The sequence below is a fragment of the Ursus americanus genome, chromosome 35 (genome assembly GCF_024610735.1).
Source record: "Ursus americanus isolate L20-20 chromosome 35, mUrsAme1.1.p, whole genome shotgun sequence".
Taxonomy (NCBI): Eukaryota; Metazoa; Chordata; class Mammalia; order Carnivora; family Ursidae; genus Ursus; species Ursus americanus.
In genome coordinates, this window is record NC_142161.1 from 27,524,096 (window position 1) to 27,552,011 (window position 27,916).

The 27,916-nt window shown below is 44.0% G+C and overlaps 1 protein-coding gene across 1 annotated transcript in view; it reads right to left on the bottom strand.

Moving 5' to 3' along the window:
* Positions 1–209: 209 nt before the first annotated feature.
* The window catches only part of PYGL (glycogen phosphorylase L), a 40,272-nt gene continuing 12,565 nt past the window's right edge, over positions 210–27,916 (bottom strand). The window contains exons 5-20 of the mRNA XM_045798660.2: positions 22,716–22,847; positions 19,268–19,379; positions 18,730–18,812; positions 16,334–16,477; positions 16,018–16,110; positions 15,176–15,322; positions 14,662–14,825; positions 14,071–14,185; positions 13,498–13,599; positions 13,229–13,376; positions 13,063–13,121; positions 12,817–12,958; positions 11,139–11,346; positions 2,979–3,113; positions 2,232–2,298; positions 210–564 (exon numbers count right to left, since the gene is read on the bottom strand). Of these exons, the coding sequence (XP_045654616.1) occupies positions 388–564; positions 2,232–2,298; positions 2,979–3,113; positions 11,139–11,346; positions 12,817–12,958; positions 13,063–13,121; positions 13,229–13,376; positions 13,498–13,599; positions 14,071–14,185; positions 14,662–14,825; positions 15,176–15,322; positions 16,018–16,110; positions 16,334–16,477; positions 18,730–18,812; positions 19,268–19,379; positions 22,716–22,847 (2,028 nt within the window). The 3' untranslated portion in view covers positions 210–387. The remainder of the gene's footprint in view (positions 565–2,231; positions 2,299–2,978; positions 3,114–11,138; positions 11,347–12,816; positions 12,959–13,062; positions 13,122–13,228; positions 13,377–13,497; positions 13,600–14,070; positions 14,186–14,661; positions 14,826–15,175; positions 15,323–16,017; positions 16,111–16,333; positions 16,478–18,729; positions 18,813–19,267; positions 19,380–22,715; positions 22,848–27,916) is intronic.

Consider the following 27,916-nt stretch of genomic DNA (forward strand, 5'->3'; position numbering starts at 1 on the left):
CAAACATGCTGGGGATATCCGTGAATAAGGCGGTCTTTGGTTGGGACTTAACAGTGTAAGAAAGGTGCTCTAATGTAGTAATTTGTTTTAGTTAATTTAAATGGCGTTAAAATGTTCCAAGTATTTTTTTAGCTTTTTGAATAGCCCTGGAGAAAGTCCTAGCATGCTACTCAATCTGACATCAAATAACAAGTTTTGGCACTCATGTAGCCCTTGTAAATTGACACTTTATTTTTAGCCCTAATACAGTCATACACTTTCCCTCCCAATTCTCAGAAATTCTTGACTAGATTACTAGCTAACAAAACAAAACAAAATCAAACAATGTTGTAGAAGTGTTTAAATCCAGTAAGAAGTCATTTTTTTTTTCTAGAGACATTTTCCAACTTACTTTCCATTGGCTTTGTTCACCCCATTGCTAGATTCATTGGATAAGGAAATCTTGAGATCTGAAGGCTCCATGTTCCAGATGTCCCTGGCATATTCCTTAATTGTTCGGTCACTAGAGAATTTCCCTGCGGCAGCTATATTTTTGAGTACCATTGTGTTCCAGGCCTTTGGATTCTGTAAATAACACATACATATATGGCCCATGGCCTGAGTGCCCATCGAACTTTATGACAAATGCTAGGCCAAGAATATCCAAGCGCATTTCATGGGGAAAAATGACAGGAGTAAGTTGTAGTGAATCATAAATACCTTTGTTTCACAGCTGAGAGCTAGATAAGGCAGATCATGCTTTCTCCTATTTAGAGAATATTTCTCTTAAGAATGAAAGAAAAGTATTTTTCATTTTAAGAGAAACCATGGATGTAAATTCCCTAATTGGTAATTGTTGCTATGGTTACAATATTTTGGCATGCAAGCCACAGTTCCCATGCTTTATCTTTTATTTCACCTCCCTTTAAACTAGAGGGGAAGGAAAGGACTAACATTCATTGTCTGCTAGATGCTGGGTCAAGAGAACTGACCAGGGCTTACATCATAGTTTGAAAAACACTACTGTAGAATGTTAGCTGTTGTGCAGGGAAACAATGTAATGGGACAGTTTACTGACCTACTTCTCTTTTCTTGTTCTTCTGAGGTAGATGCCCCAGTTGATTTATTTACACTGAATCCCCAATACTCCACTGGGGTTTCAAAACAGGATCAATTTAGGCCTTATCCTTAATAAAATATATTTTATCTAAATTTTATAATTTTTATGTAAAAGAATTTAAGAAGCGATTTATTTTATACCTTCATGGTTTTGTAAAGAACTCTAAAAGTTCATTAAAAATGACCAGAACAGGGGTGCCTGGATGGCACAGTCAGTTAAGTGTCTGAGTCTTGGTTTTGGCTCAGTCATGATCTTAGGGTTCTGAGATCATGCCCCACATCTGGCTCTGCACTCAGTTCAGAGTCTGCTTGAGTTTCTCTCCCCCTCTCCCTCTGCCCCCCTAACCTCTGCTCTCTGTCACTCAAAATATTAAATAAACCTTAGAAAAAAGAAAAAGACCAGAACACTACTCAAAGCCATTAGCAGTGCATTACAAAATTAGTCTAAAATTGTTTATTCAGACTTTGAAAACTTACTAAATAGGGGGAGAATAAAAGCTTCCTTTTCTTCACTTTCTTTAACTATTTAAATGGATAATGAATAGATTACCAACATGTTTCTAAGCCTAACAATATGATAATTGTTATGAGTGAAAACTGCAATTAGCACTAATGAACAAGAAAGATTGAACCAAATGCTGGGCTTTGAGATGGGCATCTTTGGATTTGGGCCATAACATTAGCAAAAGAGATCCATTGTGCAAAACTGGCATTCACATTTGTCCTTGCCCTTGGTCATATTTTCCTCTTCTGCTCTATTTATATTTCTTTTCCTCTGTAGCCATTCTACACGCAAATACAAGTGGAGATTAAGAGGGAAGAGCTGGAGTGGACTATTTTCTTTCGTCTGTCTTTGAGTTCTTGGAGGCTGGCAGTGGGCCACTCAGCTTAACTTGAGTACTGCCCCTCCTTGCTGATGGCCATTAACTTTAATTTACTCTGGTCTGTACATTTTTGGGGGACTGGATATGATTCTACCAGAAGATAAGGTCTGAATATCCTAGATAGTTGCCTCACTTCTCTTTTTGGATTGATTAATGGGGCCCTGTGATTTAGAAGCAATAAAAAGAAACAAAAATTTTAATTAACCAGAGTAAACTGGTTTCTTTTATAGGGCTTGGCAGAGTACTCACCATGTACAGCTGGCTGACTCTTTCTTGACACTTGACATAGGCTTCGTAGTCTGCAAAGACTTTAAACCTATTTTTTGTGATTGGAAGGGAAAAACAAAACAATAAAAAGCTTCATTAAAATATGTGTGCTAAGATTCCACTTAAAAAAAAAAAGCAAAAGATAATTTTAAGATTTATTTATTTGAGAAAGAGAGAAAGAGAGAGCATGCAAACATGAGCAGGGGGAGAGGCTGAGGGGGAGGGAGACGGAATGGGAGAGAATCCCAAGCAGACTCCATGTTGAGCATGGAGCCAGATGTGAGGCTCAGTCTCATGACCCTAAGACCATGGCCTGAACCAAAACCAAGAATCGGATGCTTAACCGACTGAGCCACCAGGTGCACCCAGCTCTTAACAGGTTCTCTTTTGTGTAACGTCAGGCATGGCTGTTTTACCAAACTTACATTTCTATTCACAAGAATTTTAACCAGCCCTCAACCTTTTATGGTCCTTCCCACGTGTAAGAATGTCGGCATATGGATGTATCTGAAAGCTGGGTATACCAGTGGAAAGAGAAAAAGAATCCCAGATTTGTGGGTCTTGTTCTTAAACCTTCCTAGCATAGTTAGTAGAGAATAATTTTTCAAGTGTAGGTTAGCTTTTCAGATCACAGATCTATGCTAATTACACGGATGTGTTATAGTTGGTTTAGATGTTCTTGTCCCCTTATCATGGCCCAAATAGCACGATCTTCTTGTGGGAACTCACCTGTCATAATAAAATAGCATGTTGACTAAGTCTTTGAAGAGGTCGGGCTGCTTGGGAGAGAAGAAACCATTGTCAATTTGATCAACGGCCAGCTTTAGCTCTGGAAGTGCCTCGTAATATTCTTTTGCCTCATACCTGTGGGGTCAGAGTAGGGGTGATAAGAAAACAGTTCTGTTAGTGTGTGTGATTAACAATACACTAGACAGGTGACTTCCAGGGAAAATGGCAGAGTAGGGGGACCCTAAGTTCCCCTCATCCCAGGGATATAGCTCGGTAACATCGACATCAGTGTAAATAACCGAGAAAACAACCTCAAGACAGAACAAACCTTCCACAGCTAAATGTGGAGAAGAAGTCACATCAAAGAGGGTGGGAAGGACGGAGACATGGGAGTTAAATGGACCCAAGGGACTGTCCTCAGGAGGGAGGGAAGCCCACGTGGGGACGATGAATCCCCATAACATTTGGCTTTGAAAACTGGAGGGGTTGAATTTTGTGAGTTCTTACAATCAGTGGGGCTTACCACCCGGGACTTTAAAAATCAGCAGGCTTGGCTCTGGGAGAGCGGGGAGAGCAACAGGAGACCGAGTCCCTGCCCTTAAAGGGACAGCACAGCAAGCAACCCCGGAGAGATACAGTATAGAAGCCGCAGTTTGAGAAACACCTGGGCTGTACTGGAGGGAGACTTGTTTACTAATCTCAGAGCATATGCTGGAGGGACAGGGATCTTTGGGAGACTTCTCCAGGAACAAAGGAACCGCTGGGCACTATTTCCCTTCCTTGTCCCCCAGCCAAGCCATGTGACCCCTGTGAGAACACGTGCTGTGCCAACACTCGCTACCTAACTTGCTAACAGTGCACCCAGCCCCCAGGCTCCTCTGCATATGCCCCACCCTCAGGCCTCTGCTCCAGGTCCCCCCTTGGCCCCCACAGCAGACCTGTGCAAACCCTGCTGGCACCGCCCACCCTGCCCCCGTGTTCTCCTGTGGTCCTGCCCCCTACAATGTGAGAGCAGCACCAAAAGGGGCCAGCACCACTCCAAAGTGACTCCTGCCCCAGGGAGAGGGAAAGATAAGCACATGCAACAATCAGACTGCAGCCCCAGCAGTGGTCGGGGGCAGACAGCTGATCTGCCTGCAAGCACTGCCCACCAATGAAAGCTTCTCAGGAGATAACAGAGGGAGAGTACACTGCACTTTGGTGTGACTGCAGCTCTGGCAAATACCTGCTCTGACCCCACTCAAGCCCAAGGCAGCCCCAGCCTGGCTCACTAACAACACAAGGACCAAACTGTGCACACAACAGGCAAAGAGAGCCACTGCAGACAACTGGATTGAAGGAAAAAGTGGCTCAGCTACAACAGCAGGGTGTGTGTAATATGCAAAGAAGACACCCCTGAAGCATGAGGTTCTGGTGAACAGGGGACACTGCACTAGGGGCACTACTGGACTCTTCTTCATGAGGCCATGACTTTCAAGAGCAGGAGATATAGCTGACTTTCCTAACCCATAGAAACATATACAGATAGTTAGGCAAAATGAGGGACAGAGGAAATGAAAGGACAGGACAAAATCACAGCAAGAGACCTAAGCAAAATGGAGATAAGTAATATTCTTTTTTTTTAAAGATTTTTTAAAAAATTTATTTATTTGAGGAAGAGAGAGAGAGAGAAAGCGAACATGAGAGGGGAGAGGGTCAGAGGGAGAAGCAGACTCCCTGCTCAGCAGGGAGCCTGATGTTGGACTCAATCCTGGGACTCCAGGATCATGACCTCAGCCAAAGGCAGTCACTTAACCAACTGAGCCACCCAGGCACCCAAGTAATATGCTTGATAGAGATTTTACAGTAATGGTCTTAAGATACTCAAGGGAGTTGGGAAAAGAGTGCAGGACCTCAATGAGATCCTTAACAAAGGGAGAGAAAACATAAAAATGAACCAGAGATGAAGAACTTAATAACTGAAATTAAAAATACACTAGATAGTATAAATAGTAGACAAGAAGCAGAAGATGAGATTAGTTACCTGGAGGACAGAGGAATGGAAAGTAATCTTGTTGAACAGGAGAGAGAAAAAAATAATAAAAATTAAAATAGATTTAGGGACTTCAGTGACACCATCAAGTGTAATAACTTTCTTATTATAGGGATCGCAGAAGGAGAAGAGTAAGAAAAGGGAGCAGACATTTTATTTGAAGAAATAATAGCTGAACACTTCCCAAATCTGGTAAAAGAAACAGAAATCCAGATCTAGGATTCACATAGAGCCCCCAACAAAAATCGATCCCAGGAAGTCCACCCCAAGACACACAGTAATTAAAATAACAAAAAGTAGTGATAAAGAGAGAATTTTAAAAGCAGCAAGAGAAAACAGTTATATATACAAGGGAAACCCCATAAAGCTATGAGCTGATTTTTCAGCAAAAACTCTGCAAGCCAGAAGAGAGTGGCATCATATATTCAAAGTGCTGAAAGAAAAAAACAAGCAGCCAGGAATACTCTGCTATTCATTATAGAAGGAGAGATAAAGAGTTTTCCAGTGAAACAAAAGTTAAAGGAATTCATGACCACTAAACCAGCCCTACAAGAAATGTTAAACAGGATTCTCAGAGGGGCGCCTGGGTGGCACAGCGGTTAAGCGTCTGCCTTCGGCTCAGGGCGTGATCCCAGCGTTGTGGGATCGAGCCCCACATCAGGCTCTTCCGCTATGAGCCTGCTTCTTCCTCTCCCACTCCCCCTGCTTGTGTTCCCTCTCTCACTGGCTGTCTCTATCTCTGTCAAATAAATAAATAAAATCTTTAAAAAAAAAAAAAAAAAAAAAAGGATTCTCAGAGTGGAAAGGAAAGATCATAAGTAGGATTAAGAAAAGTAGGAAGCGTAAAAGCAGTAAAAATAAGTATATCTATAAAAATCAGTCAGGGGGGCACCTGGATGGCTCAGTTTGTTAAACATTTGCCTTTGGCTCAGACCGTGATCCCGGGGTCCTGGGACTGAGCCCCATGTCAGGCTCCCTGCTCAGTGGGGAGCCTGCTTCTCCCTCTCTCTCTGCCCCCTCCCCTGCTAATGCTCTCTCTTGCTCTCAAATAAAGAAAATCTTTTTTTTTAAAAGATTTTATTTATTTGACAGAGAGAGACAGCCAGCAAGAGAGGGAACACAAGCAGGAGGAGTGGGAGAGGAAGAAGCAGGCTCCCAGCGGAGAGGCCCGATGTGGGGCTCGATCCCAGAACGCTGGGATCACGCCCTGAGCCGAAGGCAGAAGCTTAATGACTGCGCCACCCAGGTGCCCCCTCAAATAAATAAAATCTTAAAAAAAAAAAATCACTCAAGGGATCCACAAAATGAAAGGATATAAAGTATGATACCATATACCTAAAATGTGAGGGGGGGGGAGTAAAGAACAGATTCAAACTTAAGCAACCATCAACTTAACAGAGACTGCTATATGCATAAGATGTTATATACAAACCTATTGATAACCACAAATCAAAAAACCGTAATAGATATGCAAAAATAAAGAAAAAGGAATCCAATGTATCGCTAAAGAAAGCAACAAACCATGAGAGAAGAGAAGAAAGGAACAGAGAAGAGCTATAAAAACAACCATAAAACAAGTAGCAAAACGGCAATATGTACATACCTATCAATTATTACTTTAAATGTAAATGGACTAAATGTTCGAATCAAAAGACATAGGTGATGGAATGGATAAAAAAGTAGGACTTATTTATATACTCCCTACAAGAGACATACTTCAGACATAAAGACACATGCAGATTGAAAATGAAGAGATGGAGGGGCGCCTGGGTGGTTCAGTTGGTTAGGTGTTTGCCTTGGGCTCAGATCACGATCTCAGGGTCTTTGGATCAAGCCCCATGTCCAGCTCCCTGCTCAGCGGGGAGCCTGCTTCTCTCTCTCTGCCCCCAACTCATGTTCTCTCGCTCTTGAAGAAATAAATAAAATATTTTTTAAAAAAGTCAAGAGATGGAAAAACATTTATCATGCAAATGGAAGTAAAAACAAAGACAGGGTGGCAATACTGACATTGGACAAAATGGACTTTAAAACAAAGTCTGCAAAGAGACACAAAGGAAGAGACTACATAATCAAGGGAACAATCCTAACAAGACATAACAATTCTAAATATTTATTTAGGGGCGCCTGGGTAGCGCAGTCGTTAAGGCGTCTGCCTTCGGCTCAGGGCGTGATCCCGGCGTTCCGGGATTGAGTCCACATCGGGCTCCTCCACTGGGAGCCTGCTTCTTCCTCTCCCACTCCCCCTGCTTGTGTTCCCTCTCTCGCTGGCTGTCTCTCTGTCACATAAATAAATAAAATCTTTAAAAAAATAAATATTTATTTACTCAACATGGGAGCACCTATAAGCAGCTATTAACAAACAGAAGGAAGTAATCAATAGTAATCCAATAATAGTAGGGGACTATAACCCCCTCCCCCACTTACATCAATCAATAGATCATCCACACAGAAAATCAACAAGGAAATAGTGGCTTTGAATGACACATTGCACCAGATGGATCTAACAGATACATTCAGAACATTCCTTTCTAGAACAGAATACACGTTTTGTTCAAGCGCACAGGGAACATTCTCTAGATCACATGTTAGGCCACAAAATATGCCTCAATAAATTCAAAAAGATTAAAGTCATACCATCCATGTTTTCCAACCACAATGCTTTGAAACTAGAAATCAACCACAAGAGAAAAATCTAGAAAGAGCACCAAAACATGGAGGTTCAATAACATGCTACTAACCAATGAATGGGTCAACCAAGAAATCAAAGAGAAAATAAAAAAATACATAGAGACAAAAGAAAATGAAAACAGAGTGGTCCAAAATCTTTGGGATTTAGCAAAAACTGTTCTAAGAGGGAATTTTAAAGCAATACAGGCCTATTTCAAGAAGCAAGAAAAATCTCAAATAACCTAACCTCCTAAAGGAGCTAGAAAAAGAAGAACAAGCAAAGCCCAAAACCAGTAGAAGGAAGGACATAAGATTAGAGCAGAAATAAAGAATATAGAAACTAAAAAATTAGAACAGATTAATGAAACCAGAAGTTGGTTCTTTGAAAGCATCAACAGAACTGATAAACCTTACTCAGACTCATTAAAAAAAAAAAAAAAGACCACTCAAATAACAAAATCAGAAATGAATAGAAAGAAGAGAAGTACCAACAGACACCACAGAAATACGAAGGATTATAAGAGAATATTATGAAAAATTACATGGCAACAAATTGGACAACCTAGAAGAAATGGATAAATTCCTAGGAGCATATAACCTCCCAAAACTGAATCAGAAAGAAATAGAAAGTCTGAATAGACCAATTACCAGTAATAAAATTGAATCAGTAATCAAAAGACTTCCAACAAACAAAAGTCCAGGACCAAATGACTTCACAGGTGAATTCTACTAAACATTTAAAGAAGAGTTAATACCTGTTCTTCCTAAACCATTCCAAAAATGGAAGAGGAAGGAAAGCCTCCAAATTAATTTTAGGAGACCAGCATTATCCTGATACCAAAACCAGATGAAGACATGGCAAAAGAAAACTACAGGCCAGTATCTGTAATGAACGTAGATGCAAAAATCCTCAACAAAATATAGCAAAATGAGTCCGAGACTACATTAAAAAACATCATTCACATGATCAAGTGGGATTTATTCCTGGGATGCAAAGGTGGCTGAATATTCATAAATCGATCAACATGATACATCACATCAACAAGAGAAAAGATAAGAACCAGAAGGTCACTTCAATAGATGCAGAAAAGCATTTGACAAAGTACACCATCCATGATAAAAACACTCAACAAAGCAGGTTTAGAGGGAACATGCCTCTACATAATGGAAGACATATATGAAAACCCAATAGCTAACATCACACTCAATGGTGAAAACCTGAGAGCTCTCCCCTAAGGTCAGGAACGAGATAAGAATGGCCACTCTCACCACTTTTATTCAACATAATACTGGAAGTCCTAGCCACAGCAATCAGACAACAACAACAAAAATAAAAGGCATCCAGATTGGTAAGGAAGAAGTAAAACTTTCACTATTTCCAGATGACATCATACTACATATAGAAAACCCTAAAGACTCCGGAAAATTACTAGAACTGACAAATCCAGCAAGATCACAGGATACAAAAATAAATATACATAAATCTTACATTTTTATGCTAATAATGAAGCAGCAGAACAAGAAATTAAGAATTCCATTTACAATTGCACCAAAAACAATAAAATACCTAGGAATAAACTTAACCAAGGAGGTGAAAGACCTGTACTCCAAAAACTATAAAACACTGATGAAAGAAATCGAAGATGACACAAAGAAATGGAAAGACATTCCATGTGCATGGATCTGAAAAACAAATATTGTTAAAATGTCCATACTATCCAAAGCAATCTACACATTTAATGCAATCCTTATCAAAATATCAACAGCATTTTTCACAGAACTAGAACAATAATCCTAAAATTTGTGTGAAACCAGAAAACACTCTGAATAGCCAAAGCAATCTTGAAAAAGAAGAACAAAACGGGAAGTATCACAATCCCAGATTTCGAGATATACTACATAGCTGCAGTAATCAAAACAGTATGGTACTGGCACAAAAAGACACATAGATCACGATTATCTGGTCAATTAATCTTAGACAAGGATGCAAGAATGTGCAATGGGAAAAAAAACTCTTCAACAAATGGCACTGGGAAAACGGGTCAGCTACAAGCAAAACAATGAAGCTGGACCACTTTCTTACACCATACACAAAAATAAACTCCAAATAGGTTAAAGACCTAAATGTGAGACCTGAAACCATAAAAGTCCTAGAAGAGAACACAGGCAGCAATTTCTCTAACACGTGCCATAGCAACACTCTTCTGTTTATATCTCCTAAGGGAAGGGCAACAAAAGCAAAAATCAACTTTTGGGACTACATCAAAATAAAAACCTTCTGCAAAACAAAGGAAACAATCAACAAAACTAAAATACAACCTACTGGATTGGAGAAGATATTTGCAAATGACTTACCTGAGAAAGTGTTAGTATTAAAAATACATAGAGACCTATTCAACTCGACACCAAAAAGACAAATAATCCAATTAAATATGGGAAGAGACGTTTCTCCAAAGAAGACATCCAGATGGCCGACAGACACGTGAAAAGTTGCTCAACATCACTCATCATCAGGCAAAAGCAAATTAAAACCACAATGAGATATCACCTCACACCTGTCAGAATGGCTAAAGTACAAAATGTAAGAAACAAAAGTATTGGCGAGGATGTGGAGAAAAGGAACCCTCGTGCATTGCTGGTGGGAATGCAACCTCGTGCAGCCACTATGGAAAATAGAATGGAGGTTCCTCAAAAAATTAAAAATAGAATTACCATATGATCCAATAATTCTACTACTGGGTATTTACCCAAGAATACAAAAACCCTAACTCAAAGGGATACATATACCCTTATGTTTATTGCAGCATTATTTACAATAACCAAATTATGGAAGCAGCCCAAGCATCCACTGACAGATGAATGGATAAAGAAGTGGTGTACGTATATAACGGAATATTACTCAGCCATAAAAAGAGTGAAATCTTGCCCTTTGCGACATGGATGGATCTAGAGAAAATAATGGTAAGTGAAATAAGTGGGTCAGAGAAAGACAAATACTATATGATTTCACTTATATATAAAACTTAAAACAAACGAATGAAGAAAAAAAGAGAAAAATCAAAAAAGTAGACTCTTAAGTACAGGGAACAACTTATGGTTACCAGAGGGAAGATGGGTTGGGGGTAAGGGAATGGGTTAAAAAGGTCATGGGGATTAAGGAGTGCACTTGCCATGATGAGCACCAGGTGATGTACTGAATCGCTGAATTACTATATTGTACACCTGAAACTAATGTAACCAACTACACCGGCCGATAACAAATAGCAAGGACCTCACGCACCTGGGCCCAAGCTCCTTCCATGTTCACTCGCTGGGTTTAATAAGACCAAGCCGCCCAGGTGCATGGGAGATGTTCTGTGACCACGTTTCACGTGAGCCAGCCTCAGTGGGATACCTGGGCGGGCAGGCACCCTCCTGGGGGTGGGGGGCATCTGCCCAATAAGGAGGAGCTGCTCTCTTACCCTTTTTTGTCCAAAGCGGCCACATCATCTACTCTCATGCCAAAGATGAACAGGTTCTCTTCCCCAGCTTCCTCGGCCATTTCCACGTTGGCCCCATCCATGGTCCCGATGGTCAGGGCCCCATTCAGCATGAATTTCATATTGCCTGTCCCTGAGGCTTCAGTGCCTGCAGTGGAGATCTGCTCCGACAGATCTGTAGCTGGAATGACTGCAAGCAAGGTATACTAAAATCAGTGATTCTGTCTCTCCAGATCTTGTATCGTATCGGAGTATTTCTCTAGCCGGCCTGTTTTGATCATTAAAGTAGTCCATGTATATCAAGATAAACATGTATATGGTATAGAAAGATGGATCTCACTCTTCCTCTGGGCTGAGGCAACTGCTCTTGTCCATTTTGGATGTGCTATAGGGTGGTGATGGCCACAGTGCTACATAATTCTGTGCTCATACTACTCTTCCTTGGTCTGTAAACTCTCCGGAGCACCCATTACTCTGCTATAAACGCTGACACTGCGTTTCTCTTCTTCCCTCTCTTCCTTCCAATTTTTGTTGTGGTTTTATTTTTAGTTCTTCTGCTTGATAACTTTATACAACATATTGAAACTTCTCTTTCTTGATCTTTGAAATTCAGTCTCTCCTGACCCTTCCTTTATGATCTGGTGAAATTCGATTGCCTGCGTTTCTTCCACTTCTCACCTCCTTCCTCCCTCCCTCTTTACAGGGCTGGGAAATGTGCACCTGAGGTGTGCCTGGGGCTAGACACCAAGCCTCCGACCTTTCAGCCTAATTTACACACAAATTAGTGCTGCCAGAAGGCCCCCTTCTCCCTCTTTGACTTCAAAGGTCAGCACCAATTCTCTGTTTTACTTTGAAGGCTTATTTGTGGATTAGATATATCTTCATTTGCATCTGGAAGAACCTGGCTCTTTTCTCTTTCTGCATACAGTCTTAAACAGTAACAGCAGAGGACCCAAAAATACCTCAAAAAGAGAAAGTTCTGTTTTCAATTTGAGACTTGGGTGAATGCAGTCGGCATCTGCACGTGGATGGTGCTTTGTAAGCACACAATGCAAATAAGCAAAGAGCAGTAGAGAAAGGGGTGTTGGCTTTTTGTCAGTCTAACTGTCCCCACGTGGGAACTCCATGCGTGATCAGTGCCCATCTAAGCATATCTAAGCCTCATGCTTGGCAGCCTGACATCTGTCCTCATTCCCTGTTGCCACGTGAACAAATAACAGCCCTTCTTCATTCCACGAAGTGACCAGAGGAATATCGGGCGGCTGGGGAACTGGTGTTTTGTTGCAAAACTGGAGCTGGAAATGGAAGACCTTTCCTTCCCTTGCCCCTTCCTTCTCCCTTTCCCCTTCCCTTTCCAGAGCATGATCTGCACTTCGTCAAAACTTCAGGGCCACCTCCTCCAGCACCCAGCTCTGGCTGGCTAGCTGGCAGGAACATGCACTTGCAAAGGTAATCGGTGAGAGTGACGCCGGGGGCAGCAATCTCACTGTCAGTTGGATCAACTTCAAGACTCTTAGCTGAGGTCCTTATTCTGCCCAAGAGTGACACTTTCTATCCTAAGTTACTGACCCCCTGCACCCAGCTACCTCATTTTTCCATACCATGTAACGTTTCCCTAGAATTTGCCCTGGCCCTGCACAATTTGGAATGAGGATACTACCTTTTTCAGCAAGAGACACTTTGTAGTTCTCCAAGAAGATGACTTTCAACTTGCTTCCAACCACAGGGTCATTGTTCACTACATCTGCCACCGAGGTGATGAGCTTTATGATCATTTTGGCCATGTGATATCCCGGGGCGGCCTTGGGGAAGAACGTCCGACAGGCCGTCAGGTGGCAGCCACGATGAAGTGGAGAAACGGCAGGACATCAGGGCCCCCGCACCCCCGTGCATAGAATCAACTTACTTTGCCACCGATTATGACTGTTCTGGGCACGAATAACTTCCTGGGGTCTTTCTTAATGCCTGAAGAAGAGTAGAAGGGGATGGCACGGAGCGCGGGCCGGGCCGGGGGCGAGGCCTCCGTCGAGCGCGCCCTCCCGCCCCCGGGGCGCCGCGGCCGGCCGACTCACGGTTGTACATGGTGACCACGTGCAGGCAGTTGAGCAGCTGCCGCTTGTACTCGTGGATCCGCTTCACGTGCACGTCGAACATGGAGGCCGGGTTGATCTTCACTTGGTACTCCTTCTCCAGGAACTGGGAAAACTTCAGCTTGTTCTCCTGCGGGCACAGTGCGCCATGCGGAGCCCTTCCGAGGACGCAGCCTCGGTCTGCTGTGAAACCCTGGGGCGCCCCAAACCCTCAGAACTCGTGCCCGGAGGGGCCGGCCCTGCAGCCTCACCTGCTTCACGTTGGCGAGTTCTCGGAGGAAGACGTCGTCCCCCAGGAGGTTCCGCAGCTTCGCCAGCTGGCTCAGGTCCTTCACGTAGTCTTCCCCGATTTTCTTCCCGTTAAAGAAGAGGTGGTTTAGGCAGGGGTCCAGCCACAGGAGCAGTGCGTCAGTCTGTGGCGGGTGCCTGCCTGCAACGGGACCGCGGACCCGCCGCCCCGCACGCGGAACGGCTACCCTCACCGAGGGGCTGGAACCGCGGTGCGGGGACACTGCGCGGGGGTCGTGGCGGTCCGTGTTAGAACCAGGACACCTAGCCAGCAGGGCTCACGCGGAACCGGGTTCTACTGCTTATTCTTAGTCCTCTGCTCACTAAACAGGGTTACCTCTCCCACCTGGGTGCCACAGGCGTCCTGTCCGCCCCCCAGCTCCTCTGTGGACTCCTCGCTTAAGAACAAGCATTTCAGGGTGGCCGCCGCGGGGAGTCGAGCGCGGCGCGCACGGCGGGCTGGCGCCACCCCAGCTGCGGACCGCAGGCAGGGCTCCCAAGGGCACCGCGTCCGGCCGCCCTGACTTCCCGCTCACCTCCGCTATTAACTCTGCGAGCCCGGGGTTGCAGAGTAAGAGCCAGCGCCTCGGAGTGATCCCATTGGTTTTATTCTGAAATTTGTCTGGTTCTAGCTCACTGAAGTCCTTGAATCTGGAGACGGAAGAGACACATGCCTGAATCTGTCTGAAAGAGCCCGTTCCTGCTGCGTTCAAGGGGCCAAGGGGAGCCTTGGAGAGATTGAAGCTGGAGGGAGGGGCTGGCAGCAGCTACTGCTGTCATTCTAAGCAGAGATCCATTTGCAGTTCAACACAATTAGGAGAAAAATCCCAAATCAGATCACCTCCATATGATTTCCTGGCACTGACATCTATACCAGGCTTTTTAGCAGAATAGGTTTTTTTTTTTGTTTTGTTTTTTTGGGTTTTTTTGGCTCTTAAATCTAGAATTAGGATAGTTCAGAGAGGAAGGCATTTTCTCTTTGAAGAGAAGGTTACTTTGTATAGAAGAAAATACGTTTGCACATTTTGACAGGGCCTTCCTTCATCCCCAAACGCAACCTGCATTTACCAGCATCAGCGCATTAATGGAGCAATGTTTGACCCACCACCACAGGAATGAGGACTCACACTTGGGTCTTCACGATGTCAGAGTGAATTTTAGCCACACCATTCACAGCGTGGGAGCCCACAATGCAGAGATGGGCCATGTTGATCCTTTTGCCTCCTTCCTCTTCGATCAGAGACACCCTTCTCAGACGGTCAACATCTTTCGGAAACAAGGCCGCAATTCTCTAGCCAAGGGAAGAGGAAGGCCTTGCTGGCCACTCAGGTGTAAAGCAACGTTGAGATAATGTCATTCACTTCCCCAGCAAAATCTTTGATGGAGCAAATATGGAAAACTTCACTCCCACATAAAGGGGCTCGGTTAGGGTTAGGCCGCCCTGGGGAGATGCCATCCTCCATTTTAGGGTTTTCAAAAAAAACGTCTTTAACAGAGCCCTTCCCAGTCTTGAATACTTTTGATGTACTATGACTGAGAGACATTTGGGCCTCTAGTTTGGTGAGAGGGAACACTGCAACCACCCTTAACATCTCAAGGCCTCATTCTCGAAAGGGGTATGAATCTTTCAAAATGACTTACATCTAAATGCTTCTGATTTATCTCATAAATGATTTCCAAATGTCGAGGAAGCAACTTTTCCACCAGCTCTACAGGCCAGCGCTCCAGGGCCTCTGGGAGCACAGTGTGGTTGGTGTATGCAAAGGTCTTCTGGGTGATCTCCCATGCCTGAGGAAAAGGGAGAGGAGTTAGCTGCTTCCCTCGGCAAGAAGGGTGCCCTGCAGGTGCACACCCCATCACACAAGACCAAACGTTCCTTCAGCTCCTGCCAGTCTGCAACAGGACAGCTCATCCACACTGTTAGACACACTCAATTCCACCAGGTTCCCAATCATCCAGAGACTGGGAATATGGGTTTTTTTCTTTTGGGGCGGGGGAAGCAGCCATTTGTAAAGCTGTATGATAAAGCTGAAGACAACATACTGATAAGTCTTCTCTACTATCCTAACATGCCCTTTATTAAAAGCAAAATCTGAGCAATACAAACAAGTAATGTTCTGAGAAAGTACAGAGTACGTTTAAAATTCTGATTTGCAAACTGGTGGGGATACTTTCAATTAGCTGTGTTCGGAGGTTGGAGAATTTAACTTAGAACCCTTTTAGACTCAAAAATGGCAATCACAATGTAAGTCTGAGCTAATGAGCTGGGTCCCATTAGCAATGTATTTATTTATTTCTTAGTTTTCCTCCCTGTAAAGCAGTAAGGACAGAGAAATGTTAGCACCGGGCAGACTTTCCCTTTAACCATTGGAAGTTAGCAACAGTAACTTATTTTGAAAAACTGTAAAAGGAGCTTTTGGCAAAATCTCTGAACCACAGATAGACAATTTAATTAAAGGAAAAGGAACCCAAACTATCCAGACCTCGGACCAGGGCAGTTTTTCAATATCCACAAAAATCCTCATCAGCTCCGGGATGGCGAGTGCGGGGTGCGTGTCGTTCAGCTGGATGGCGACCTGTACGGGGAAGAGGCATCAGCGTGCGGGTGACGGATGGCCCGGGGTCTGGCTTATCCTCGTGCACGCTGCACAAGCACCAAACAGAATGCCCACCTCCGGTCAGCGCTTTAAGCATACCGCACCTACTCAACATTTTTAGCACAGAGAAAGAGGAGTCAGTCTGATAGGAAGTGCTGAACCCTCAATCGCCTTTGTCCACGTTCGCAGACTGAATACTTGCCTGGTCTGGAAAGGCATCGAACGCAGTTTTGGCCCTGTCGGTGGAGCCAAACTTGGAGGCTTTGAAGCGTCGGATGACATCTTGCAAGGTAGCAGCCACCACAAAGTACTCCTGCTTCAATCTCAGCTCCTTCCCTTCAAAAAACTTCAAGCCAGAGAGACGGAGTGAGAGTGGTTCACACTGTGAGGCGTGGCCAAAATATGCGGGGGATCTCCTGCCCAGAGACCTTGAAGCCTAACGCTCATAGGACATCTGGCAGAGGAGGGCAGGTTGAAGGCCAAGCCTCAGACTTTGCTCTTCCCTGAAATGTAAAGGGGTCTAAAGAAGGCATACAAATACAGGATGAGGGGAATGGGAGACAAGACAACACCAACAACCTTTTCGAAGCTGAAAAATAGATGGGTGAGTGGTAATTGGGCCAGAAGACCCAGGAAAACTGAATCCCGACCTGCTAGAAGAGAAGAGCCAAAAAGCAACTAAATTGGCGCTCCAAAGCCCCTAAAGGCTCTGGACGTGGCAGCACCGGTGCCTTTGGAAGGAGGGGAGAAGATGCGGTAAAAGTTAGTCGTGAGCCCAAGCAGCGGCCGGTCTCAGACTTCATCCCCAGGTTCCCCCAACCGAGCAGTCTCCTTCCCCAACGCAGGCAGAAGCCCGATGTGAGTTCTCTGGAGATGGTAACGCAGGGGTCTCTGGGCCGGAGGGAGGCAGGGAGAGTCGAAAGCAGGTGCACCACTCTGTACTGAAAATGGGGGAAGGGGTTTAAGTGAAAGTTTATATGCCAAATTGTGGAGACTCTCAGCCTTCTTCTCCCAACCAAATTTCAGAACCCAGGGAGCGAATATCAATTCTGCCAGGAAGGAAGCTGCAAGAGCCTTCTCTTGGAAGTGAGAAAGATGAGAGCAAACGGTCCTGCACAGTGGGAACCTCAGGCAAGATCATGGAGGATGCGTCCGAGAACTCATGACCACATCACCGAGGAACTTAGGGAGCACATCTAAGATTCTGCACTTTTCTTATAGGTGATCCGAAGACTTTAAAGAGCTTTAAGCAAGGAAAAAAATAACTAGCTGCAGAGGGACGGCAGTTGCAAGATTCCTGGAAGAGGGACTCATGGTTGGAGGAGGGCTATGGCCAAGTTGGGGAGAGTGAATGAGTTTGTTTTTGTAATTACAGTACAAAAATGATTTATCAGCTCATACTTAAAAACAGGCATGACCCTGACAGCTACCTTTTACTCAATGAATTTAGTTAACTTTGCACCCCATACTAAGTTCGTATCCTCTGTGAATTGCCGTAGATGGTTATTTCTGAGTAAAGTTAGGTTTGGTCCTTACGGAAGATAAGAGGATGAATTTCAAGCCCCTTACGATTAAATAATTCTGCAGGCTGGGTTTGGCTAGGCAGCGCTTGGAAGGATTCTTATTTTAACTGACCACGAAACAAAATGACTTTTTGCTTTTGGGTCAGAGATTTTTCTGACATTCACTGAAGTCACAATGTCTCTCTCAAAGGAGAAAACAACATATACCATTCAGTTTCTGAAAATGCTGCAGCAAACTTCATTCTCTGTAGAGACAACAGTTTACCGCTAAGTAGACGCCTGGTTGTAAGGACCATTTACATCCTAGTCTCCCAATCCTTGCTTGGTGCCATCTTTGCAGAGCAGAGTACTAATCTGGTTGTTTCTGAGACTTACTATTAAAAGAATAATCATTATAGCTTCAAAAGAAAATAATTTTAGCCACATATAAGATAGAGCTAGGTGTACTTAAAATAACTAAGAATCCATAGTGGTCATTTGTGATGCAGTTCCATGTTAAAATTCTTTTTTTTTTTTTAATTTCAGCTAAGCTGTTTTTACTGAAAAATTAGGAATAATCACCCATGAGAAAAGATTTCAAGGGATGAATAAGTAGCGTAAGAAACAAGTGTTTGCTCCTGGGTCTGCTCTGAGGTCCAGATCCCCTACCTCGCCTGAGCATAGAAGGCTGGGAAGAGCCTGTCAGTGAGGGGAAGAGGCCAGGCAGGAAACCTCCAGGGTCTTCTGACTCCGTGGGAGAAACTTCTGTTTGGAAAGGGGAAGCAGTAATTCACTGTGCTTCACTTCATCTTTTATATTCAGGTTTGTTTTGAAATGTACAGGCATAACCTCCTAATTGGCTGTGAGGTCAACTAGTCTAGGGCAAAATACCAATTCTGACTTCATGTATTATACAAATTTGTTTTCCTTACTTGGGTGGCAGGGGAAATCTACACAATTCAGGAAGAGATATGGAGATTATTGTGCACTGAAGAAAAAAAAATCAGTATCGAAGATGTGCTTTATGGGCTATGGAAAAGTGCTTCTGAAATAGGCTGCTTCTGTTTCCACTGAGAAAGCAAGCTTGACCACTCACATTATCATTGGGATAGAGGACCCGGGAGATGTTCTCGGCCAGATTTCGGTCCAGCACAGCCTGAATGTAGTCTCCAACGTTAACTGAGGGGAAGGTTAGAAAAATGAATAAATAGACAAGCCAGCCACTGTTAACGAAGCCCCTTGACCTCACCTGATGCTTGCTGCCTGCCACGTGGATGTAGGGATTCCTACAACTCCTGAAAATCCAGAAGGATTTCCACAACCCTCCATGCTGTGATTTGTACGAGAGTCCGGGAGGGCCAGACAGAAGGACCGCTTTTAAAATGTCCTCCACACGTGCTCCATAAAATGGCTCTTCACTGGAGAGTTCTGACTGGAAACTCAAGGCTTTTCTCTCAAGCTCAATTTGATACTAATTAGTGATCAGAAAGATTACATACACTGACATACACAGAAACCATTTATGTCCCTGCCCCCGGTCCTTGTTTTGTGCCCTCTTTTAGAGCTGGTGATCTGGTTGCCTCTGAGATCAGAAAGATTAAACACACATTCATGCGAGCCCAGGCTGTACTCACAGTCTCTGAGGTTAAAGTCATTTGGCGCCCGCGCGGACCAGAGGCGCATGGTGTTGACGGTGTTATTCATATACCCAGGCACCGGGGTGTCATATGGCAGGGCCAGGACCACCTGTGGGATTAAATTGAAGCAGCTGCTCAGTTTCCCACGTGTGGTGATGTAGGCTGAACAGTGGGCCGGGACACAGCAAGGGATTCTGTGCCTGACTCCATCACCGACTCAGACTGTGGGAGGCCTAAACCAAGATGGAAGGTCCTAGGTCTGGGGGGAGGTGTTCTGAGGGGCCATGTGGAGCCGCCTCCCGCTGGCGCAATCTGGATGGCTGGAACTATCCAGACTGATGGTCCACTCTGTCTTTCCCATGTGGATTTCCCTTTGTGTCCCTTGCCCTGATCTGAATGCAGCTCGTTCATGTTTCAGTGAAGCTGTTGTTCTGAGAATAATAAAATATGACATGCGAAGTGACAAATGTGAACCTGTTGCCATTACAAAATAGTAATCAGGGTAAGTTTAGTGCAGGTAATTCAGTGATCTGATTTCAAATACCCTGAAAATTAATGGAACAGAAATATATGAAGATAGATTATAGAAGATGTTGAAAATGCTAAGCGAGATTTTTCAAAGTTGCATGAAGAAGAGTTATTTTAGCGGTCTGACAAATCAGCTGATAATTAGCTGAGATGGGTGTAAGGGGTGAGCTTTGGAAAATCTAGCTCGGTCTTTGTGACAGTCATTGAAACAAAGAACAGGAAGATAACTGTATTGCACATGAACTTAAAATTTATGTGGGAAAAGACTCACTTCGATTCGCTGCCTCATCAGTCAAGCTCGAAGGAAGGGGAACGACAGACTGGAGGGTGCTAAGACCATTTCGTGCAATCCACTCATTGTGGACATGAGAGGAATGAGGCTGAGAGAGAAGTGGTTTACCCACAGTCACAGTCAGTGGTAGGGTTGAAACCTACACAAATCTCTCTAATGTGGTCTGCTGGATTATGAATGAATGAAGCATTAGAGCCTGTATCAGTCAATCACATATATTCAGTCATGCTTCCATGAATACCACGACCTCGAAGTCATAAATCACTCTTCTTTAAATACCTTTTACTAGGAAATAAAGGTCTCTGGAGATTTTTAAAGCACATTGTGATCCTTCAGGAAAAGGTGTTCACAGAGTGGGAGTGAGTCTGGGTTCAAAAAAAACTTGTCCCTTGGGGCGCCTGGGTGGCGCAGTCGTTAAGCGTCTGCCTCTGGCTCAGGGCGTGATCCCCGCGTTGTGGGATTGAGCCCCACATCAGGCTCCTCCGCTGGGAGCCTGCTTCTTCCTCTCCCACTCCCCCTGCTTGTGTTCCCTCTCTCGCTGTCTCTCTCTCTGTGTCAAATAAATAAATAAAATATTTAAAAAAAAACCAAAAACACAAAACTTGTCCTTCTGACCCTTGAAGTGTAATCGAGGCGTCTGTCCCTTTAGAGAACTTCAGGCGGAACATGCCACCTGGGAGCTCGAGCCCAGCTGAGCCGAGGCTGTGCTTTCTTAGGGATGCTCCCATTGTGATGGGATCTTGAGAGCTAGGAGTAATTACACAGGAGTAATCTTTAATCTCGGGCCCCATCAGCCTGGCTGCTTGCTCTGAGTTACAGGGCCCACAGAGGCTCTTCCTGAGGCTCCTCCTTCACAGGTCCCCCCTCATACCTGTCATTCACAGGCATTGCCCCAGTATGGCACCTGCACTTCTAATTCTCTCTGGTGTCTGTTTCCCAGAGGAGCCGAGCTGACACACGAATGCAATAGATTGCTCGGTGTTTTGGAAGCTGCCCATAGCATGTGCACACCATGCCTGTCCTCATGCTCTCTGACCTCACCAGCTACAGACCTGGGGCTGACTTGGGCAATGGTTTCCAGAAATCCATAAAGTGCTGCACGGCTGGAGGCAGCTTACCTTATATTCCATCTGTTCCATAACCTTGCCTTTGTGGGCACAGAAAAATATCGTCTCTAGCTGCATTTCTGGCTGTATCATGAAAATGTTTAGAGGTGCTCTATGTAAATGCAAGGAAGCCCAGCAGTGGGACCCCATGTAAACAGAATATTTCCAGGACTGATTGTGTAAACTGCACACATTTAGATGGCTCAGAAGTCACTGGGAGTTTTAGACACCAAAACCTGTACCAAATACTCCCTAGTTTAACACCAAATACATGTATGAATTCTTTGGGCCTATTGATTGATTTGTTTGCAGCTCTCCTGACTATATTTGTAACCAACTGCAACTTAGATTGTGTTCTATTGTTTAACCAAATTTAGAAGAAGAGAAACTTATCTTGAAATTACAGTATAGTTTATTCCTTATACTATTACACGATCATGACCTATTTTAGCTTTTAATCTGCTATTTCCTATGTTGAATAAATTCATCCTCAGATAGAAAAATCATTTTTAAATAGTCTTACTTTTCTGAACTGTGAAGAGCTGTACATGGATTAGCAGAATAAATTATCAGTTAAAAAAGTCAACTATAAAATGGGTCTTGGTTCTTCTAAAATAAAATAAAGCATTTATTCATGGGGAATAATCCAAAAACCAACTGAATTTAGCATTACAGTACTGAATTTCACTCACAATTTTGCCAACTAAAAATATTAACTTGCTCTTTACCATTTTCTTTAGCTTTTAAAGAATGGCCAGTGACATATCCTTCCCAGCCTGAGATCATACTTATTAAGCAAATGTCTCAAGTGGAGCCTCCAAAGATTGGACAATGCAGTCTAGTAATTAATAGGGGTTATTTATCAGGAAGTCAGAAGACAGCAGAGCACAAAGCATCACTGGGGGTGGTGAGAAGTGAACTGGTCAGCAACAAAGTAATGCTCAAATCTAGTGGCAGGATAAATACCTAGCCATGAATTCAGTCCACTTAGATTGACACAAGCATTATTTCTCTAGAAGTGATTTTGCACAAAATAACAATACACTTTGCAATATTTTCTATTATTTTTCTTGACTTTGCAATGAATGAAAATTTTGGCAATCCTTTCAATAAACACTTTAGTTTTAAAATATGTTCACCTGAGAAGTCCCAAGTAAATGTATCTATGGCAGTGAGGTAAGGAAGGACAATTAAATTTATTTAATCTTGGTATCAAAAGCTGTATATAAAACTGGAGAACTAAGCATAGGATTACAGAATTGATTAATCTCTGAACAAGCCAATTGCAAATGACCCTGATAAGTCACTTGACCTTGGGGAAGTCACTTGTCTTTTGGTCTCAGCTCCCTTGTTTCCAAAGAGTGGGTTCACTAAGAGAAGGAACAGATTTATTGATAAAAACATACCCTATTATTCAGTACACAATATACCACCCCACACCATATACACATCCCCTCTATGCTACATAGTCACTGTGCTGTACTATACAAAATACTCAGCACAAGGACATCGTGAATACCTGGGTGTCGACCCATTTGGACCCAGTGTTGGTGTGCTCGACTTTTCCATAGAAGTGCACGGGCAGCATAAACTCAGGCCGGGCCTTCTCCCAGGGGTTTCCATGTCTGAGCCAATCATCTGCCTCTTCTACCTGCAAAAAGGACACAGCTAAGCATTCATTTTTCAGGAAATGTAGACCTTCCATTATCTCAAATCAAATTATATCCAATCAAAAATATCTTTGACTAAATCAATGCAAGAATACTGTTTTGGTAAGAAAGATTATTGATTCAGTCAAACTCAGTTCACCTTTGTTAGAGTATCACAACCTAAGTCAACAACAATCATACTTGTCAATACATATTACAGCATTTAATTCTCATACAATAACCCTGTAGGATAGAACTATGATTTTTCCCTTTTTAAAGATGAGGAAATTGTAACTTGCTCCAAGTCACACAGATAGTAAACGGTACAGCTGAGATTTGACCTTAAGTGTGTGGGTTCTAGGCCTGTGTCTTAACATCTGTGAATACAACTGTCCAGCTTGAGGGACAGAGAGAGGCCATCCAGGGATGTTTATAGTTGGATACCTGGGCATGAAGGCTCTTACATGATGGTTTCTGTCAAGATTCTTTTGCCTAGAATGCACAGACCAGTTAAGAAATACCACTCATAGAAAGTTGTCTCTCTTTAAGATTTTATTCATTTACTTGACAGAGAGAGAGAAAAAGAGAGAGAGAGACTGAGAGCACAAGCAGGGGGAGCGGGAGAGGGAGAAGCAGGCTCCCCACTGAGCAGGGAGCCCGACGCGGGGCTCGATCCCAGGACCCTGACTCAACTGACTGAGCCACCCAAGTGGCCCAACAGCTCTCTTAATAAAGCTTATTTCAGTATACATACAAGACACTATTACATTTTGTAGTCTTTAATCCCTTTAGTAATTTTGATCTGATAATGAACTATTAATTATGGTTCATGTTGAAAATAATATATACTAATACATAAGGAATTTATTTTATTGACAATTTCAATATTTTCCCATGTATTTATGTTAATTTATAACCACATATTTCTCATAAAAAATATTAAAACCATTATTTGTATTTAGGGTATTCCGGACATCAAATGAATTTTGGTTTGCAACAAATAAACATGCCAAAACAAAACCACAAAAAACACATTGGAGAGGGGAGATGTATTTTTAAAGTAAAGACATTATTAGTGAAAGCTTTAAAATACTACACATAAATTACAAATGCAGGGTGCCTGGGTGGCTCAGTCGTTAAGCATCTGCCTTCAGCTCAGGTCATGATGGGAGGGTCCTGGGATGGAGTCCTGCATGGGGCTCCCTGCTCAGCGGGGAGTCTGCTTCTCTCTCTGAGCCTCCCCCCACTTGTGTGCTCTTGCTCTCTCTCTTGTTCACTCTTTCTCTCTAAAAAAATAAATAAAATCTTTTAAAAAATGCAGTTGTGTTTTGACAAGAAAGGAGGGGTAAGGGCTTTTAGGACAAAGTACTCTTGTCAAAGAGATTACCCCAAATCTGGTTATTTTACTTATTTGATTTCTCACCTACCCCCTCTTAGAAAACCTAGCTTTAGTTTAAGAAGATTTTGTTTATGAATTATGACACACTGCTGGATATTTCATGACTACCACCTAAATATGAATCCCATGCCTGCCCCAGGCACAGTGTGGAGACAAAGAAACACAGCTACTGTCTTTTGAGATAACAAAAGACAAAACACTGATGTCAACAGACAGACAAGGAAATCCACATGCATTTATTCAAACATTGATCATGACTTTATGCAAGAAAGCCAGTGAGCTTCCCATTAACACTAAGTCCCAGCATGGTGGTGAATGAAAAGGGGACTCATAGAAACAACATCTAAACTGCAGATCTGGGAGTTAGAGAGACGGGGGAGGCAGGGGGATGCTTCACAGGCAGCGTGAAGCCGAGGCAAGGCTGGAGAGGGGTGTGAGCTCATCAGCTGATCCAACCTTGTGAACATGCAGATTCTCAGGCAGTCTGGGGAGGGGTCTGAAATTCTGCATTTTTAACAAGTCCCCAGGGGCCGCACATAGTGATATGACGAAGTCAGTAACTGCAACTCAAAAGTTAGACTCCTGCTAATCTAGCCAGAAAGAGAACAACAAAAAATAAGATAAACATTTAACACGGAAACGCTGAACTTCATCAGTGGTTACGCTTTAGTGAAGCCAGAGCGCACTAGCTTGTGTTAATAACTAGGAACTCCGCACAAATAAAGGAGAACACCCACAAAGGATCCGAACGCCCTGACTTACAAAGCACTTTCCGTGCTCTTAGGCAAGGGCGGGTGGGGGTTTTCAAACACGGGTCAGCGCGGACACGGCTTGCTGTAACCGGAGGACACTCATTGCAGCACGGGGACTGTTGCAAACACACCTGCACACAGGCCGCGGGACGGGGCAGCGAGGCCGCACGGCTTCCCTCTCAAGCAGCGTGTGCACCGCAGAGCGGGCTTGCCGCCCCCTCCCACGGCCCGACAGGCTGCGTTTGCCCCGGCCAGGGCGGGCAGGGCGACAGGCACCAGCCGGCGCAGTACCCGTGGTGCTGTTAACCGGCGCTCTAAGTCTCCCTGCCGAGAGATGGCCGCCTTCCGCGTGCCCGGGACGCTGCGCGGGAAGACGGAACCGCCGCCGAGTGATGGCCGCCTTCCGCGTGCCCGGGACGCTCGCTGCTCTTCAGGGGGCGTCTCCTCCCGGCCGGCAAGGGATCGGATGGGAACTGCCCCCGTCGCCCAAAGCTGGCGTTTCAGGTCCCTGGAGAGACGTCCCATCCCCACCAGCTGGTCTGAGCAGATCAGAGGAGAAAAGAGAAGTGCCCCCCCGGAGCCACGGACGCCGTGCAAAGGCGATGAACGTCTTCTCTACGTCGCTTTCTCCCGAGGAATCAACAAGCGGGGCTGGAGATGCAGATTTCCGCAGAGCCGGGACCCCCGACGGCACGACCGTGCGCGGCCACGGGAAGGGTGGGGAGCCTGCGTGGCCCGAACACCCCATGAAAGAGAACTGACCCAAAGGGGTGGGTCGGGGAGCGAGGAGCCGGGGCCAGTCGGGCGAGGGGGCAGCCGCACCTGGCCCCTGCCCAGAGCAACCGCTCGACGGAGCCTGTCCTGCAGCCGGCGCAGGAGCAGAGGTGCGCTCGGGGGCTCCGTGAGGCCCGCAGCCCGAGAAATGCTTTCCGCCGCAGCTGTGGGTACACAGGACGTGGAGAACTCGAGAGCAAACCCGCACTGCTTTGCGATGGCACGAATGATGGCACACCGTCTCTGGGGAACCCCAGGAATTCGACAGTGGTAGTAACTAGGGGCTTGCTGGGCAGTGTGAGTTGTGCAGGCTTGGCTCGGGTTCTGAGAGAGGGAAGGTCTCTAGCAGGTACTGTTTGACTCCACGCAGACGCACATGTGACCGTCCAACTTCAGTGCGAGGCTGTTGCAACTGTCTTTCTGTCCTTCTTCCGGGGGCCAATTATTTCATAGAACACTACTGACAAAGTTTCAACAATCCCCATTCGAGTTCATTAATTTTGTTAAGTCAAGAATTTTGGCAATAAAATTATTTTTCTTAGGGGGTTCACAATGAACACTTGATTATTGTAAATCTTCCTTGAAGAGAGACTTCAAAAACTACAAGTCCATCAACCTTTAAAAATCTTCGCAGCTCGGGGTGCCTGGCTGGCTCCGTTGGTGGAGCGGGCAACTCTTGTTCTTGGGGTCATGAGTTCAAGCCCCACGTTGGGTGTGGAGCCTACCTAAAAAAAAATCTTTCCAGCTTGTGCCATTTTCTTCAGCAATGATGTATCTGATGTGGGGGGGGGGGGCAAGCCCTTCCCTCAAGACGCTCACTGCTTTCCTGGAAGATACTTTTTGTGTTTTATGGAAATAGTTTCTTTTTTAACAGAATGGTGTTAAAATCCTATCCCACTCAACAGTGGATATGGTAAAAAAAACGATGAGTTTTTCTGACTCAGTTTCCAGTCATAGAGTAGCGATGATGGCGAGTGAGATCAGCTTTGGAGACTAGCAAACGTCATGTAGTCTCTGTTTTATATGGACACTAAAAACATACACTTCCTGGGTCTGATAGGAGAGAAAGGGACTGTTTCCTGGAATAAAGGCCTTTGAACAGTAACAAAGTTGGCAGATATGATTTTAAAAGAGTGAACTTTCATTAAATTCTGGGGAAAAAGCACTTGAAAAAAATTTTTTAAAGAGGGATTTGCAGGGTTTCTTTTGAATTTTTCACAGAACAGGAAAGAGACAAGAAAGGAAATCGTTAAACATTCGGGGGTATAATGAGTACCACACAGGATACTTTCAAAGAGTGAGAATGGATACCATGTCTTGTTTGGTCAGAAGGTGTCAAAATGTTGGTCATTCCGGAAATGCTCACTAACCTAGGTTTCTCATAGTGAAACTCTAGGTTCCTTCATTGAGGAAGGGAACCCATTATTTTGTCTGTGTAACTTCTGTGATTATAACATATGCATTTCTGATGGAATATGAGTCAGCGGAAGAGCAAATATAAGATAGTAAAAGGCACCTGTAATCTCATCTCCCAGAGATAATGACTATTGAAGCTTTGATGTATTTTTTTCCTAGTGCTTTCTCTTTACCTTTTTGGCTTCTTTTGGATAGGTCATAATATGATCTCATACCTCCTTTTCTCAATGAACATAAACAACTTCCCATTTCATTAAAATTAATAAAAATATGTTAATAACTATATCAATATCATATAATACCACTATTTATTAAATTATCCTCTTTTCTTAGGCAAAATTAAGATTTTACTGAGTGCCTGTCTGCCAGACATTTTATATATATTCATAATGGTTTCGTGCAGCTGGTATCTCCATTGTGCAGATGGGAAAACTGAGGCTCAGAGAGGTCAGGTAACCTAATCAAAGCAACACACCACACAGGGGTAATGAGTTGCACTTAGGCCTCAAATTCGAAATGAGATCTCAAGTAGGGCCTACATGGTTTTTTCCACACAATGCTGCCTTCTAATTTATTTAGGGTAACCTAAGATCCATTGGTCCTCAACAAAATTTGGAAGTTTGTCTTTCAATATGTTTGTCTTTCAATATGCAGTCAGTATTCTCCTTCTGAGACTTTTTCCTTAGCCCATTCTCTCATCACATCAAACCTTCTAGTTCCTTCTTCCTGG